Genomic DNA, 18,186 nt, shown 5'->3' with positions numbered 1-18,186 from the left:
GTGCTCCAGAACGTTTATATATAATTCGAATATGAAATAACTGTTAAATCTGAATCCATACAACAGAATTAAAGGGTTAATGTACAGAGTATACATAAAACTGAAAAGAAGTGGCTTAAAAGTTGAAAGTTTGACAAATAATTTTCATTTATAAGAATTAATAGTTTTATTCAATCTAGTTAATACCTTCGTATGTGGAGAAAGAAGATATACAATAAATTTCTGATTATCCGGCATCTTTGTGAATCGTAATTCACACAAATAAAGGAATATTTCCGTAAATATTTTTCCATATGCCTCAAAATGAATTTCTCAATGAAAAATAATAAATTATAAGGCACAATCACTGTTTGAAAAGCTGGCATGTAGTATTGAAGTTATATTCTTTTTTAGTACATCATTATACACTGTTAATAATGTTCAGTATAGTAATTTCTATACACTACATTAATGTATCGTACTTTCATTAATAAATTGCATTATTATATCATTCATGGTCATTTTTGAACTTATTTTCCTCATTTCTATTGTGTCATCTATGTAGTTCAACTATTATTTAATTATCCAGCACTACCTCGATTCTGAGGATTCTAGATACTCGAAATTTTATGCTGCAATCAAAGAGTTTCTTAGATAGTAGATGTACACGTAATGGATGCAGTTCACTATTCTCTGTCCTAAAATACCAAACCCGTTAGCCTAGAAGATACCTTCACTTAGAAACTGCACTTTATAGAGTTATCACTTCCACATTGTGGAAGTTTACCGCAATCGACAGTGATACACTGCGTATCAAAAGTTACGACGCACAATACTTTTGTAACAAAAACATACTTCTTAATGAATTTTTCATTGATTTCTTTTTTCGTATGTTGACAATACTTTAAAAAATTATGATTACCAGTAAAACCATTTATATGTGGAACTACAGGGAAGAATTTTTAGCCAAAACATTAAAAAGGGCCGTATCAGAAGTTTAGACACACTTGCTTTTTTTGTTGTTTACAAATTCATATTGTAAATCAATAACTATGTTCATTATAGGAATAAATGTAGTAATTGTTAAGAGAGTTAGTATGAAGATAGCCGCAAAATGGGTTACTAGAGAACGAAAACGGAAGAGAAGTAAATAAAATACGATTAACCAACAAAAAGTTAGAAATTGACGTGCGTAATTATTTGTTCCTTATTATTTACTGAAATTCGTTAGTGCATTGTTATAATTATTAGTACTGTTATTGTTACTACTGTTATTTACAGGTGTTATTATTCTTACTGTATATTATTGGTTGGTACCGCTACGATGGGAAAGTCAAATAAATCGACTGATTTTGAAAAAGGACAAATAATGTCACTTTCCTCAGCACGAAAATTTAAAAGATAAATAGCTCTAGAACCTTAAAGCGATAGGATCGTGTTGTTCGAAATTTTCTGGCGAATCCGAAAACGTATAAACTCTACGACGAGTATCAATAATATTAATGATACCTTGGGTAAGAACATCTTGAGTTATTTTTAATACATATTATGAATTATTTTGGCCTTTTACTGCCCATTTTTTACGGAAATTCTATAATCGTTAGAAGTTTTGTTCAATTTCATTCTTCTTCTTTGGGGTTAAATGTATAAAGAATGTCAATTTTCAGAGTTCTCAACAAGAACTCTAATATTGCCCGTACAAAAATGATGAATCGTCTAAATTTGAAGCAGAATCATAAGAATTGTCGTTTTGTTTTCGCTAAGAATCATATGACGTTGACTTCCGAATGGGACAATGTAATTTTACAAGATACATTTTTTATTTTAGTAAGAAGTATATAAATGTACGTTCGTTTTAGGTAATTTAGAGTAACGAAAAAAAATTTAATCTCGACGGATCAGATGATCGATTCAGTTGATACTATTTAGATCTTGTTGATAATATTTGAGAAAAGAGTCGAAATATTTTTTGAAACAAAATTTTGGAGGAGGTTCCTATATAATTTGGGCTGGCTTTAGTGCCTTCAGTAGCACAACAATTGCGTTCGTTCTATAGTTTTAGCCCTTTGTACTCGAGAGGTGACTCCCAGTCACCATTTGATTTGACGCAGTAAAACTATAACATCTGATATTTTATGTTGAACTTTGTATAATGCCGAGATACATGAAATATTAGAATAAAATAGCTTTGTTCCTCAATATATTGTGATCTCCGTTTGAGTTAGTTTCAAAGAATATCGTCTTTGTCTCGTAAAAAAATATTAAATATTTCTACTGAGAAACTTTCGATTGCAAAGGGCTAAACATACGATAGAAGAAATCAACCAAAAATTCATTAGAGGGTATGTTTTTGTTAAACTTTCGATATACAGTGTATTTTCATATTTTCCTTCGAATTTGAAACTATTCTTAATGAGTTCCTATATGGAAAGCCTTTATTTTACATTTTTGCTTTTTCCTGAACGAACAATCGTTCGTGTTATTAGCTATAATCAAAAAAATAAAATTTGACTTACATTTCTTGATGTTCTTAAAGGACTCGAAAACTGTCGGTTTCGTAAATTGTCTGCGAAACGTGGCGAATCAGTCACAGACCTACTCCGCCATACTTTGGTCATTTTGTCGTTATCATTTCTGAAACAAAAAGCAGACAGAAATATCATTACTTTCTGTTCGAACATTCGAATATTTATGTTCTTGTAAGCGAAAGTGGCAAAATCCATTCGATCCGTTTACAAAGCGCGGAAAAATGAAAAATACTCAAATATCGTTTTAACGATAGAATTATCAAACGGGTTAAAATAATCCATTTACGATGATGCTTTCGTGAGAAATTGTAAAATAAATTTATGTATTTGCATAGATAAAACAGTACGGTCCAATACACATTATCGATCCACTCTCAATTAGCACACGCTCCATTCAATATTCTTGTTTCGTTAATTGTTTTCAAATTGAAATCGAACCGGAGTTCATAGTTTGAACGCATGCATTGTAAACACTTGAACAATATTTGATCGAATCGAAAGCGCAACGAGCGCTAACCGAGAGTATCTATCGATTAATTAAGAACAGACTTTTGGAATCTCAAATAATAACAATATACAATATTATAATAATATAATCTTCTAAGTTTTACAAGAAATTATAAATAAACCACTCTAATTGTTTAGTAGTTTTAGTGTTAACATGTTGACTGCCATAAGAATTTTAAGCATTTTATATAATATTTATTTTTTCGTAACAATGACAAATGGTAGATTAAAGGCACCTACGCTATATGGAACACGCGATTTTAAAAGCTTGTAAAACCGATAGATCTGCATTTTTCCAATGAAACCTGCATCAAAACCCGAAGAAATCAATAAATATTTATACGCTAACAAGGCAAAAATTTAAATGCCTTCAAACCAAGATTTGTAAAAATGGCTTCTAATATGGAACACCTACGTAATTTGTAAATAAAACTTATTTTTGTCATAAGAAATTGTTAATTTTTTGCTTTTCTTCCTTCTATATCTTGGATATACGAGTAACATATTGGGACTACTACATTCTTTGTGAACACAATGCATGACATATATTTTTCTCTATTATTATCATTCTTGTAATTGCCTCCATAAAGTAAAAATATAACACAAAATTATGTAATATTAACAAAGAATGTGCACCCAATATGGAACGTATTCTGTACTAGGACCCACGTATTCTGAAAGTGAAATACTAATTTTTCTATGAAGAAAATAAAGCAGCAAATTTCTTTTAAATAGTGAAAAACAAACATGTTCAATGACAAATCATGAAAAAATAAAATTTGTTGGCCTATTTGTATTAAGAAATTTGATTATTTAATTCGTCTTTTAGAAAATTTAACGTACTACTAAACACAATAACGCTTCGTATTCAGTGAAAGAATTCTTAATTAATGTCCAACTATTAATATGATTTTTTTTCTATTATGAATGAACTATTTCCCGTTGTAACTGACACATTAAGCTATTTATTTTCCAAAATATTGTGATGTTCCATATCAGGCGCCCTTACTCAACTAGAAATGATTATTTCTGAGGTATTATAGTACTAATGTCACACTATCATATAGCTACTTAAATTACTAAATATTTTTATTCGACATCAATTTTCTTATTGCAATTGTTTTTAAGCAATTGGGAAACTTCGGTCATCGATGATTACCTTGGCAGTCAACGTGTTAACATGTCAACTGTCAAATTTATTTTAAAAATTCTTTCGTTTTGCGCGCAATAAAATTGAAAAATGAAGTGTCTACTCGTCAAACGTAAGACGAATGCACCTAGGCTACATTTTAATAAAAAGCCGAAGAAATACGAAGAATTGCATATTTATCTGAAAAAATAAAGAATTCATCGCTGTAAGAATTAGTATCATTTCAAGCTTATAAGTTGACGCGTATACTCGTCAAACGCAGTCAACGTGTTAAGGGAATAAATATACCTTGTGGCATTAACGATGGCTCGCGGTATGGAAGAAGGATGAGCGACATTAACTGAATTGCTGCTAGTTTTTCGTTGCCTGGACACAGGCGAACCCGCCGTCGGCGTTGAACTGTCCGAGGATAAGCCCGAATCACGAGTCTCCCTACCATTTAGACTCACAGCTAGTCCATTTTCATTTCCCACGTTCACATTCACATTCACACTAGTAACCGCAGTTCGCGTGGATAAAGCCGTTCGTTTTTTTGCACCCCTTGAAATCCCAGACGTCGACGTCGACGCCGACGCTGACGCCGACGGCAACGCCGACACCGACGACACCGACGATGCCATTGTGTTCAATTAACCGCATCGAGTGATTTTAAAGTATTGTTTTTCGATCGATTTCAGTACGTTCACTGTCACATAGTTAGCTGGTGATTTTATTTCATTTCCTACCCAATTCATTGTCAGTTGATTATCCGCTGATATACTTTTTCCACGTTTCATCGAATGAATGTTACCTGATTTAGTATTAGATTTACATAGAAACTCGACAACCATTTGGGAGAACAAGAATTAAGTACTGTGTTATATATGTGTTTGACATTTTAATCACCTAATATAACCATTTGAGGAAATAAGTAATAGAAGAAGTATTTTTCTAAAGGTACTTATAGGAGTTTAAGAAATACTTCGTAATTTGCAACCAGAAGTTTCCTAAGTACATCATGCATTTGAAATTTTTTATTCGATTTAAATCTCTTTCATAAATTCACACCCTTTGGGAATTTGTTAAACTTCTACAATCTTGTAGTGTAGATGACTGAATTATAACATCGAAGTCTTAAATACAACAGAAGGAGGAAACCATGTATCAATCTCTCGTTATCTGAATAATTGAATTATCCATTTGTAACTTTCGGGTTTAGATATCACAGATCGAAATAGCCATTACACACATGATTCGCGACGAAATTTTTTAAGTAAATTCGATAAATTTAAATGTTATTTGAAGTTTTCTAACAATACTTCTACCAAAGGTGTCAACAGACAACTTTTGAAATTTTAACGTATAATTGTTTTCTTAGTTTAATAATTTGTCTTCAATTGAATTTTAGACATTTCCTACAGTTAATTTTATAATCGTTATTGGAAAAGTCGAACAGTCAATTCAGAATATACGACTAAACTTGGAAAATAATCTTAAATTAAAATTTCAAAAGGTGTATTTTCACACTTTCGGTAGGAACAGTGTTAATGTAAATTGAATATCACTTTTCTATTATCAGTCTCTCATCTCTTTTTTTTTGATAAATTATTAACGACAGTTTTATCAAGCTCAGGAAGAAATTATAGGACAAAGCATTAAAGAAGGTTTAGATCTCGTACACTTTCAATAATAATTTGACGTGGACGTAGAGATGTTTCTATGATCTTTGTTCATCGTGAACAAAAAGACCACTTAAAATCTACATGGAAATAATATCGTCGATTGCCACGTGTTCGAATACATATTCAATACAGATATATACGTAATGTATAACAATTACCAGTTTATTCTAATAATAATTAGCACCAAGGATTTTATTAAAATTTTGACCTTTTGCTTTGGTAAAAGTTTTAATAGTGATGTTTTATTTCTGAATTCTGAATATTAATTGACTAATTACTTTTCTCTCGCTTGAAATTTGTCAACGTAAATCTGACACAGATACGTAGCATTTAAATTCAGTAGAACACTATTTACAGTAGAACCCATTTACAGTATAAAATAAAATAAAAAATACAGCTATATTATCAAATTTTTTCATTAAATTTAACATATTAATATAGTGATAGGTAATGGTCAGAAAAATTCGCATATATGTACGGCGAATGATGCCAATTGATTTACCGAATCCATCGGAAGACAAGATGGTTCATATAATCTTGGATAATAAGAGTCTACCAATTATCTCTTTCGTTACTAATTAATGGAAGTAATTTCCATATAACTGGATTTTCACTCACAGATATATTTTATCCAATTACACTGCTTTTTGTTTTAACATTTAACCTATGACAAAACTATGTAATTTGGATGAGCAGAGTTGGGATAAATGTAGTGTTACTGTAGAACCATGTTTTCCGCTAGTATTTCAAACTGGCGTAGTAGCATTTTAAACAACAGTCAATGTTATTTCACTGAAATCTATCATACTTTGACATGGATTTCTTTATCATCTATTGTTTCATTAAAAAATTTCGTTATCAAATATGATAATTCATTACATATGTTAAGGTTTGTTATAAAATACAGTCAAGATTCAGTAAGTTGAAAGCCTCTATAACTCGAAACATAAAATCTCCATATGTACCTCGAAATGTTCGACTCATGTTCAGTACGTATTTTACCTCTACAACTCGAATTCAGGATAGGCCATACTTTTATAAGTTGAAGTTCTCTTCTAGTATCTTTCTATCACTGTAATTTGCACTAATTTGTAATCTCCATAGTTACTACACTAGCCACGGTTAGAAACTTTTTTACCATCCCTTATAATTATACTTATTGTGGTTTGAATTGCATTAATATAAATAATCTATGTTACATTTTTATTATATTGTGGGATAACATTATTAAATTAACCAAAAATCTTTGTTTAAATCATGTATGTTTTCGATATCCGAACGTCGATTTTACACTCAAATGTAAAGTAAATGCATGAAAGTATCTTGTACAAATATCAAGTGTATATTGTTACGGAGATCACAACATATTATGTTATACTTTATTAACATTCATTATTACGTGATGCGGAATTCTTTACTTAAGTAAAACATTTTGATTAATTTAATAGAAGTTTTGTATAAAGCATGAGAAAATATGTGATTTTTATTTTTATTTTAAAAACGGCGGTTTCTTTTTTTAGTTTTCGAGATATTGACAGAAATATAATAGGAATGAGGTAGTCACGTTAATTATTCAAAAAAGGGGATCCCTCGTATGATCATGACCTTGATATATGTTGTTAAAGTTAATGTTCCGTATATCTGGTACTTTAAATTTTTTGGTAATCTTGACTGGTTTAAAAATTACGAAGCATTTAAATTTTGCGTTATATTGGTTGGAAATTGGTGGAAATTATATATATATATATATTTAATTTTCACCAATTTATATTAAATAAATTGAAATAATTAATTAACAAAAGCATTTCTTAGTTACTAAAATTGTTAACATTTTACACTTATTTTTTTCATTATTAATGTAAAACTATTCGGAATATTTCTTGCAAATGAATTTCGCGTTCCGTGTACATTCTCCATAAAAGAAATACCATTTAATCGGTTTACCTTATGTGGAAAACAGAGTTAAGCCTGTCCGTCACAAGCTTATAGTTTTTAAACATTTATGAACTATCCCATATGTATTAGGCAATTCTTTTTGTACAAAAAAAATAAACAAACAGATTACTAAATCCGTCACATTGACGAATTTTAATGTATTTATACATTTAATGTACAGAACTTTGAACTGTGTAAAAGTGCTTGATGAAAAATAAATTATCGTATACATATAGTCATTGTTTTATTTTGACAAAAGTCAATATAAAATTCGAGCAAAGCGCTTTAATAATTTTTGTGATTTGAAACAGGAAACTTGAAATCTATCATTTTAATGAGTTTGGTTTTCTAATGTTAATTTTTATTATTGTAAATTGTAGGTATTACCTCATTTATTATCAAATCTACACATAATTCTCGAAAAGTAATTGTAACACCAAGTGGCGACAACGTATAGGTACCTATAAATAAAAATTGTTCAGAATGATAACCTTGACAATATAGTCCAAGGTCGCAGACTAAAATATGTCCAATATTTATAACAATGCTGAATTAAATATAAAAAAATATCGTTTCTTTGGTTAAAAAAATAGCAAGTACGTTGTGTATCCCGGTTTGCGTGTCGTAGGCAGGGGTCGAACATTTACATTTTATCAAACTGTTCATGAATAATTGAAACTTCAACTTAATCAGCAGACTTGAGTGTAATAAAAAACGTGACACGAATTACAAATTTCAATCTTTAACAACATTGTATTGTAAACGGATAAAATTTAAAAAATGTATTACTTACTAAGGGAGCAGAAGTGACAAATGTACATTTGAAAATGTCTGGTTAAATCAAGGAGAAAGTGAACAAAATATTAAGTCTACATTGCATTCGAAATCATACTTAAATTTTGTAAATAAAAAATAAACTTCTAGTGTGAGATTACTTATTATACACAGGCTGCATCAGAATGAATAGTGTAAAAGTTGGAAATTCGTTCTACGTGCAAAAATAAGTCGCAAAGAAAGTATAACATTTTATTTGCTTCAGGATATTTTTTAAGAAAATCAAAATTGAAAATTCGTCAAGTACTTGTTAATTCTTAAACAGTAGCACATGTGACCGGCAAATTTTTGGAATCAATTTTATTGAAAACTAAGTTTTTATGTAGAAAATTATGTATATTTTGTATATAAGACAATTGTCTATAAAGACACACGAGTAAACGAAAGCGATGAACGATTTTCAATGCGAACTAATGTAACTTCAATTATATACTCGTTTAAAGAGTTAAATTTGTAAACGAACTTCAGAAATAATCTAATACGTATAGTCACCATTACATTAATTTTAATTTAATTTCTATTGCAAAATATTTCACCAATATGTCAATAATGTTTTTGTAAGTCATCGATAAACAGTATAATAATTATTAGTTTCACTCGTAAATGTTTGACATTTTCGGTTATCAGTTACCACCCCTGAATAAACAAAGAAATCGAGCGAAGGTCAAACAGTAAAACAGTGAGTTCGAGTTATTTTCTGAAAATTCCAAGCAACAATTTCAAGCCGTTCCCAAGAACGAAGAAAATAGGAACGGGTACTGGAAAAATGATTACTGCTATGCATTCCTCAAGAAGTCATTTCCGTTGCGCTAACGATGGAAGCCGGTAGCAAAATCACTTTTAAATTAATTCTTAACAGTCGAGAGGCTTTACTATGTAAAAATGCAACAAATTTTGTTTTCATTTCTGCCTATTATACTTGCTGTGATTCGAAATATACTTTTTGTCTTATTATATTAAATGTTATATTAAGTATTATACATTGAAGTAACTATAGTAAAAATAACTTTCTCTGGATTATCTAGCCAATATTCGTGTATTATTAAAAAATTGTTGGCTGTTAAGGGTTAAATAGGATTTGCACATGAGATTCCATTTTGTAGCTGCCGTCACACCGACTCTCGCCTTTCCACGTAACTTGATATGCATACCGGTAAACGCGCTACAATAATCAGAAACAGAACTTACCTATTTGTGACTGTACGACAATATAATATAATACATGCTTTAAACACAACTGTGTACACTATGCAAAGTTGCATTCAATTCAAAAGTGACAACATTAAAACTTAATCACTTACAATAAAAGGTACGATAAGATTTGAACTGTAATGTTTAATAACGGCTTAAACAATATCCTAATACAACCTCTGTGCAGAATGGCCCGGAAGACAGGCTTATAAATACGTTATTAAAAAGTTACAACAAAAACCTGAAATAACATTGGACAGGTTATCCGGTCAATAAAACGTAAAAACGGATTAGCGATATTTATTTGATCTGTTTACACAAGCCGCGTTCACTAATTAAGGTCATTGTAAGCTCTGTTTACTATCTTTGAGGAAAAGGTTCAACGGGTAGGAATGAATACGCATCAAGAATTAATACAAAGAGCTTGTAATTCGTACTTGTAATTCAAAAAGTAGTATGTAATTCGTTTAACCCATTCGCTGCCGCAGAAATTAAGAACGTCTTACCCTGAATGCCAAAAATTTGCTTCGAAGAAAACAACTTGTAGGGAAAACTACGATACATCTCGCAGCCGGTACTCGTAGTACATACTTTTACTACAAGATATCTCGTAGTTGGCAGTGACTGGGTTAATCCCAAATGAATAAAAACGAGCAACTCGTCGAGAAAAAACTAGCATCGCATCGGAAGTGAAGCTAATCTGTTGTTGTTTCGTATTTACCTTCCAACCTTTTGACAAGGTATTCATAACCCTACATTTGAGCGACATTGTATATCGATCGTTATTGATAAAATATTCTGTATACGATCTTTCGAAGTAGTTCGGCGAGACACGAGATACGGATTAAACTGCCGGCACTGATTGAAATAATTTATTCAACTTCACAATGATTCGCGCAATGCAGTGTCCAGAGGGTGCGTTTCAGTCCCGCAGCCTTGTGAGTTTTATACAAAGTCCGCATTATTGGCGGGAGGCGACTGGCGAAATGAACGCGTTCGAAAGCGACACGTGACACGCGATTATCGCAAGAGCGGTAGACGGTTCCGCGGTCATCACTGGCGAGGTTTGTCGTGTAAACCGGCGCGAAGCGATCAGCAGCGATCTCTGGCGATCCGTGGAGTGAGCGACGTCGCGGAGTCGCACCGCGTCTAGTCTCGCACCGTTCCGTCGCGATCCTCCTTTCCGACGTGACGCGACGCACCGCGTTCCTCGCACCTGCGCAACAGGATTACAGTGTTTCGCTCGATATCACGGAGATTGCGCCAAATAAGACGCGAGAGAGGGGAATCGGGTAAACGGACGGGATAAAAACCTGTCTGCAGCTTTGTGGCTGTGAACTCGCATTATGAACTTTTCATGGGTTCGTTAAGAAGCGGCCTATGTAACGCGAAAAATTAACTGTAACATCTCGAAATGAATGGCCTGCGAACCTGGAAAACATACGCAACCTGTTCCGCCTTAGATGTACGAATGCGATTATAAGGGAAACAATTGGTCTCGACCCTCGAGAGTAAAGATAGGCTTCTCGAGCTCACCGGTTAGAAAATGCAATTCAGCCTTGATAAGTCGGATTGCCAGGGAAGACATAAGACCTTCGTATAATAGAGTCTTCGTTTTACGAGTTTTCCAGTGAAGAAGGTTTAACGAATGAAAATTCGACTTATACAGGTTTTGTTAAGATTTTCAATTGTATGCATATGTGAATTTCCACCTGTAGAGGTTGGTCTTCTTCTGAATTCAAGTTGAGAGACAAAATAGGTACTACATGCGAAGCAAATGATTGAAACTATAGAAATTTTGTATTTCCAATTGTAAAGGTACTTACAATAAAGCAAAAGGAAATGAAGAGATTGTACGAATTATAGACGTTACTTATTTATCGTCACTTATGATTTCAAAATTGATATCGGAGATTTTACTTTGGTAAAGACATTGTTACTCGAAAGTAATATCGAGAATAAAGAATTGTATGGATACACGGATAATTTGTTTAATTATAAGCTTAGTCTTTCTAACCGGGGATAGTTGTAGACACAATTAAGCGGACGCTATGTTTATTTTAGAAAATTCATTGTTCAGATACAATGTTGGCAATAAATAGTAATTTATCTAAAAACGCATGTACGCAGTAGAAAAAATCATCAAATCAGTTCCTATAACTACTTATACGTATTTGTTTGTGTTGATGAACTTTAGACCGTGGATAAAATTAAGTAGACCACATAGAGAGTTTCGTATTAACAGAAAAACAATGTAAACAAACATTGGGATTTCCTCCCAAATTTATTGGGTCGTCAGTATTCATAATGCCTTCGTATTGGAAACTTTAATATTAAAAAATAAACATGTAAGATTGTCCAAAAATATAATATTTCTAAGAGTACAGTTCATAAAATTTATAAGAAATATTTACGTCGAGGGCAAACGTGTAACAGAAATGCGTACAAAGATAAAGGAATCGTAAGAGAATTCGACATAATCCATCGATAGCATCACGAAATATCGTTGAATAGCTACAATTAAATCCTATCTTCTAAAACTGTAAGACGGAGATTAAAAGAGGCAGGTTTAAAAAATTGTGTAGCTAGATCCAAACCATACATCACTGAAGCACAAAAGAAGAAACGTTTAACTTTCGTAAAAAAGTATACATGTGACTGAGCCTTTATCATTCTAGAAATAATGTAGAGTGACGAGATAAATTTGAATTATTAAATAAGAAAAAAGGATACGAAATATGGAGTAAACCAAATGAATCCTTAAGAAATCAGTATGTTTTACAGACTGTCAAATATAGGGGAGGATCAGTAATGGTACAGACTTGTTTTTCGTAGTATGATGTTGGAAATTAGGTATCTATAGATGCCATTATGAATGCAAATAAATATATTGATATATACCTATATGAAAATTTTGAAGAATCAATTTTTAAAATGAGCCTCAAATAAAAAAGGAACGTTACAAGATAACGATACAAAATATATTCCTAAGAAACCAAAGCAATTTTTTCAAAACTGTAAAATAGAGATTATAGAATGACCTTCGCAAAGTCCAGACCTTAATCGAATAAAAAATTTGTAGAGGAAAACGTAATAATAAACAAATCTTTTTGAAAGAATTACAATTGAAAATTCAACAAATTGACAAAAATTTGTTAAAGGCGTACCTTTCATGCTGCGTCTTTATGTATGTATAAAGTGTCCATTTTGTTCACACGCAATTAACTTACTTATAAAAAGTACCTTATATTTATAAATTTATCCATCAGAAAAATCTGAATTTTAGTATTCAAAAATTCTGTAACGATTAAAATTGTAGAGGAAAAAGTTAAACGATGTAAATACCTACATTGTACAGTTTTAAATATTTTGTGTTCTTAAATAGAACTATACACTTTATTTGTACAAGTGGATTTCTTGTAGTTGTGCTGCATACAAAAGTATTAGTTCTATTAAAAGTACTATTAACTCATAGATCTGTACTGAAACGTACTTACGTTTATCTTATAATGCGTGTTATCAACAGCTAGAAGTATACGTTTTAACACTATTTCTACAAAAACACTTTGGACACCAACTTTGGAAATTTTAACTTAAAATTATTTTCTCAGTTTAATCATTTTTCCTCAATTGAACTTTGGCTATTTTCCATAGTTAATTTTATAATCGTTATTGGAAAAGTCGAAAAGTCAATTCAGAATAACGACTAAACTTGGAAAATAATTTTATGTTAAAAATTTAGAAGGTGTCTTTTGACACCTACATCACAATAATGTCAGGACATGTTATTATAAATTTCCCGAGATTATATAATCGAAACGGCGTAGTTGTTAACATCGTTGAATTGTCTTTCTTAATCCATATAAGAACATGCAACAAATGATACAGGGCTTTGTTTAAAAGAGCAACGATGATTTGGAAACATCGAAAAATGATCTTCAAAAAATATTTTTTACCGCCATCAAATTTGCTGTTCTAAATAATGTATCTTTATTCGGAGAAGTTTTATCCTAACTTTAAAAATAACGGAGTTACTTGGGTTTCTTGTTTTAAGTGTCATACCCTGTATACATAACACAGTAGATGTGCAGGAACAGTTCTGTACGGATCAATTTACCTGGAATAGACTTGGAGATTAAAGGTCATTCACCTTTAGTAATCAGAAATCCTATAGGGACGCTATTAATATAGTTCTGACGAGTTGAACGAGTAGGTAGTTTTAATACAGTGTAATGATTTATGTATGAATATTCAAAAAGTCTTACTCTGGTTGGAGTCCTTCTAGATAAACACGTATAATTCCTCTTAATACGTAACTGTAGTGCTAATTGGATTGACAGGTGGATTTCAAATTGTTAATAACCAAAAAACGAATTTGGCATCATAATTTTTGTACTTTCCTCATTCAGCTATTTTGTTATGAAAAATGATGAAGAATAACAAGAACAATCCTTTAAATTTTCTCCTAGTTGTTACCAAACACATTGCATAATATGATTCATTTCTTGTACTTGGTATTTACTTCATAATTAAAGTATAATGTACAAATTTTATAAACACCTTAGAGGTGTAAAACAATTATATATACAAGTCCACCTCATCATTACACCCTTTTTGATTTTCACAACGATAGTCACATTCATTTTCTGATGCGCCCGTATGCATGGAATTATTGATCGCTGCCAGCCAATACGTTTGTTAGAATTGCTAAGTGATCATGAATTTAAGAAAGGGGTAAGAAGACAGAAAGGAGCCACTGCTATCACAAATATTTTCAGAATAAGTATAGGCATTCGTTAATAACTAGTTGAAATAGAATACACTAATGAATTAGATCGACTGTATTCTTACTAACGAGGTATTGAATAACGATTACTGATTGTTACGAAGAATCACGTGACAACGCTAATGAGCAATTTATTATCAATTTAATTATTCAATTTTATAAAATTAAAACATGGCAACCTCTCGTCCAATAGGAAAGGTATTTTTATCGAGTTGCTTATAAAACATCTTCTTAATTATATAAGTAATTAATTCTGTCAAGATTATTAGAATGCATAAATATTATTACTGTCTTTGCATATTACAATTCAGAATAGAAAATTCAACGAGTTTTGCTAGTCAAGTGTAGGAAGACAATGAACGTATCGGGGAACGTTTAATCACAGAATTAGATAATAGAAATTAAATAACATTGTTATAAAGAAAAGTAGAAAGTGTCGCAAATGGATGTATTCTCAACGTGTTTTATAAACTTGTTATTTATTTCATTAAAGTTGTACAGAAAAACAGATATTTTTATGTTTTTAGAATTTGCGGAATCTATAAACCGTTTATAAATATTTTTTTCTAAACATGAAGAATTCCCAAGCAGTGGCGGTTCGTAGCTAACATTAGTGAGGGTGCTGCTTCAGAAAATATTTAGCATTTGTTTTAAAATGTTTACATCTTTTTCATAAACTGGGGAATGACTACTGACATTAAGGTTAAAGATTATATATTGTACAAGTATAAAGAAAGAATTAAAGAAAAAAGGATTCATTATATTAAATGTTATCGATAATATCAAGTGGCAATTGGGGATGCTGTAGTTCCACAGTGCCAATACGCGAGCCGCCACTGTTCCCAAGAAACCTTGTATCAGAGATTCATCGTCAATAAGAAAAGTATAAAAACGGAAAAGTGTAAAGTGTTGAACTTTTCGACATTTCCAAAAATTATTGTAGTTTGGTTAAGACGGTTTAGTTGGGATTTTATTTTTTCGCTCTGGTCAAAACTCTTCTAGTAAAATCAATTTTAATTGTCAATTTGTTATATTTTATTAGAATAAATTCAGCAATGGGTATAACGATGGTTTTAATAATTAATGTGACAACGTGTATCTTTACAAAGTGATCGTAGGAAGTATCAACTTCGGTGGATCTTTTTTACGATTCGCGAGAGGGTTAAGAAACAATTGAATGTGGACTTAATATTGCTGGTTGTATAAATTTGAGGTATTCAATAATAGTATGATTTATTATTAAAAAAGATGTAAATTGTATGTGTGTATTAATGATTTTTGTCTCTTATACAGTAACGTGTTGCGGCGAAAATTTATATTATCATAGGATTTATGGTAAATTCGTGATAAGAGATTGAAGAAAGACGAACATTTATTGAGTACTCTAGAAATGTAATATTTTATCACATTAAAAAATTTCAATTATCCTTCGGCATGACTTTCATTATTAACAATTAATTTTTTTATTTCGATTAAAAATTCCTTCTAAACAATTAATAGCATGCCATGCAGAAGGATAATTGGAATGTTATAAAATAATACTTTTCTACAGTAGTGAAAAGATATTAGAAATTGATCATAAATCTTATGCTAATACAAATATTTGTTGCAATGCGTTACTGCGACAGGTACAAAATTTCATATTTTTTTTTAATAATGAACCATACTATCATTGAGTACATCAGATCAGTATAGGATGTTGCGATACCATTTTTTTTATACTACTACGTGAAACGTAATCAAGTATACTCCGAGGAGGTGATTCAATTATTTATCCTCTCGAGTATCCTAAAGAAAAGATATAACGAAGTAACGCTCACGGTGGATATTTCGAAAAATGGTTGTCACTTTACTGATTAAAGATAATCGTTATAAACATCGTTGAATTTATTTTGAAAAACACAACATACCGAGAGTAATGAAAATATATAATTCCATTGAAAAAATTATATTTACTTTACAATCTCAGTAAATAAGACCTTTATTGGGCAGATTCTTTGTACTTTCAATAATTACGAAAATATTTGCGTGTACACTAATAACACAGCCATACGTAAGTATATTAGCATAATAACAATTTATAAATAGTAGAAAGGTAAAAAAACAACATGATACCAGCTGGCGTTATCGATTATACATTTTCTCGAAGAGAATTAAAGTGGTTGATTGATTGGGATAGATGGCAAAAGAGCTGTGCACACAATCAGGAAGATATATACTTCGATAAAATAAATACATTATGAATCATGTGTACATATTTAAGAAAGAAATGTTTAGTGTCTATAGTATTTAATACTCGGCTATCACGAGTACATTTTACACCGTCGATTTCACGGAAATTGATATAAAAAAGTTGTCGCAAAATTCTCTTTAACCTTAAAAACGAGGTTCTAATTTTGTATTGCTGTGTCGTATTCTATTCATTGCAGAGGTAAATAGTTTAAAAGAAAAGTGGATCAAAAATCACTCGTTTTTCCTTGCAAATTGCTGTTAACCAATCACCTGTGTTTGACGAGTATACACGTCACCTTAAAGCTTGAAATGATGCTACATAATTCCACAACGATGAATTCTTCATTTTTTCAAATAAACATGTAATTCTTCTTTGTTTTACTTTGGTTTTTCATTAAAATATACCCCAGGTGCATTCGTCCTGCGTTTGAGGAATACACACTTCATTGTTTGATTTTATTGTCCGTAAAACGAGAGATTTTTTAAACTAAAACCCACAATTAACAGGTTAAGCTTCGCGTGGAGAAGTAAAGGAGCGCGATATTCATTATCCTTTTCCAGTACACGAATGTCGATTAGTCTAGGACCCAGACTCTAGGTCAAGGGTCCCCAATCTTTTTCTACCTAAGAGCACAATTCTATAATATCGGTTGGGAGACGGGCACCATTTACTTTTTCAATTATATACTATATAAGTATACTAAAGATGTAAGCACAAACTGCTGTAAACGTCCACTCGCGATGGGCGTTGATGTCTCTATTTTCTTTTATCGTAGTTGCACAGCAGCGCACACACGTAGAACAATGCAGGTACGTATATATTCGTAGGACTCCGTCCTTTGGGAAAATGTGATCGACATAGTTTGCCGATCGAGTTGCGGCTTCGCAGCTGAGAACGCACTCGCTATTCTCACTACTTGACATTTTTATAAGAGGAAAGAATTTTCAAAAATCATTGAAATCGGTGAAGAAGTAGCTAATTTGCAAATTCACCTGAAATTTTTAAATATAAAATAGTATTCACGAACGCAGTCGTAGAAGAAATCGCGGAACAAACGAGTGTAATCGCTACAACAACAGCAACTCTGTGTCATCGAAGCTACAAATAATCCAGAACACGATCACCGATTAAAACCATAACCAAACAACGGAAAAATATTTAAGTTACGTAGCATATGCCAGGACATTGCTGTGTTATCTATTTTCAGATAACGGTGTAAATCGGAGTAACGAACTATACTCGCGAATATAGTGCATGTAAAGCCTCATACACACGTTCACATATACTCTTGTTTAATACATTATATTCAAATAAATCAATTACATTAAATTTAATAAACACTAATTAATTAAACAATATAAAAATGTATACGTTTAAATAAA

At 31.4% G+C, this 18,186-nt stretch overlaps 1 protein-coding gene across 11 annotated transcripts in view; it reads right to left on the bottom strand.

Annotated features, from left to right (window-relative positions):
- The window catches only part of LOC116431209 (uncharacterized), a 268,246-nt gene that overhangs the window by 27,421 nt on the left and 222,639 nt on the right, over positions 1-18,186 (bottom strand). For all 11 annotated transcript variants that reach the window (XR_012999363.1, XR_012999364.1, XR_004235868.2 and 8 more), the window contains one exon: positions 2,496-2,613. Coding sequence is in view for 8 of the 11 variants with exons in the window: in XM_031986308.2 (XP_031842168.2) it covers positions 2,496-2,613 (118 nt within the window). In the remaining 3 variants the exon portion in view is untranslated. The remainder of the gene's footprint in view (positions 1-2,495; positions 2,614-18,186) is intronic.

This window comes from Nomia melanderi, chromosome 9 (assembly GCF_051020985.1).
Source record: "Nomia melanderi isolate GNS246 chromosome 9, iyNomMela1, whole genome shotgun sequence".
Lineage (NCBI taxonomy): Eukaryota > Metazoa > Arthropoda > Insecta > Hymenoptera > Halictidae > Nomia > Nomia melanderi.
This window is presented reverse-complemented; position numbering and strand designations above follow the sequence as displayed.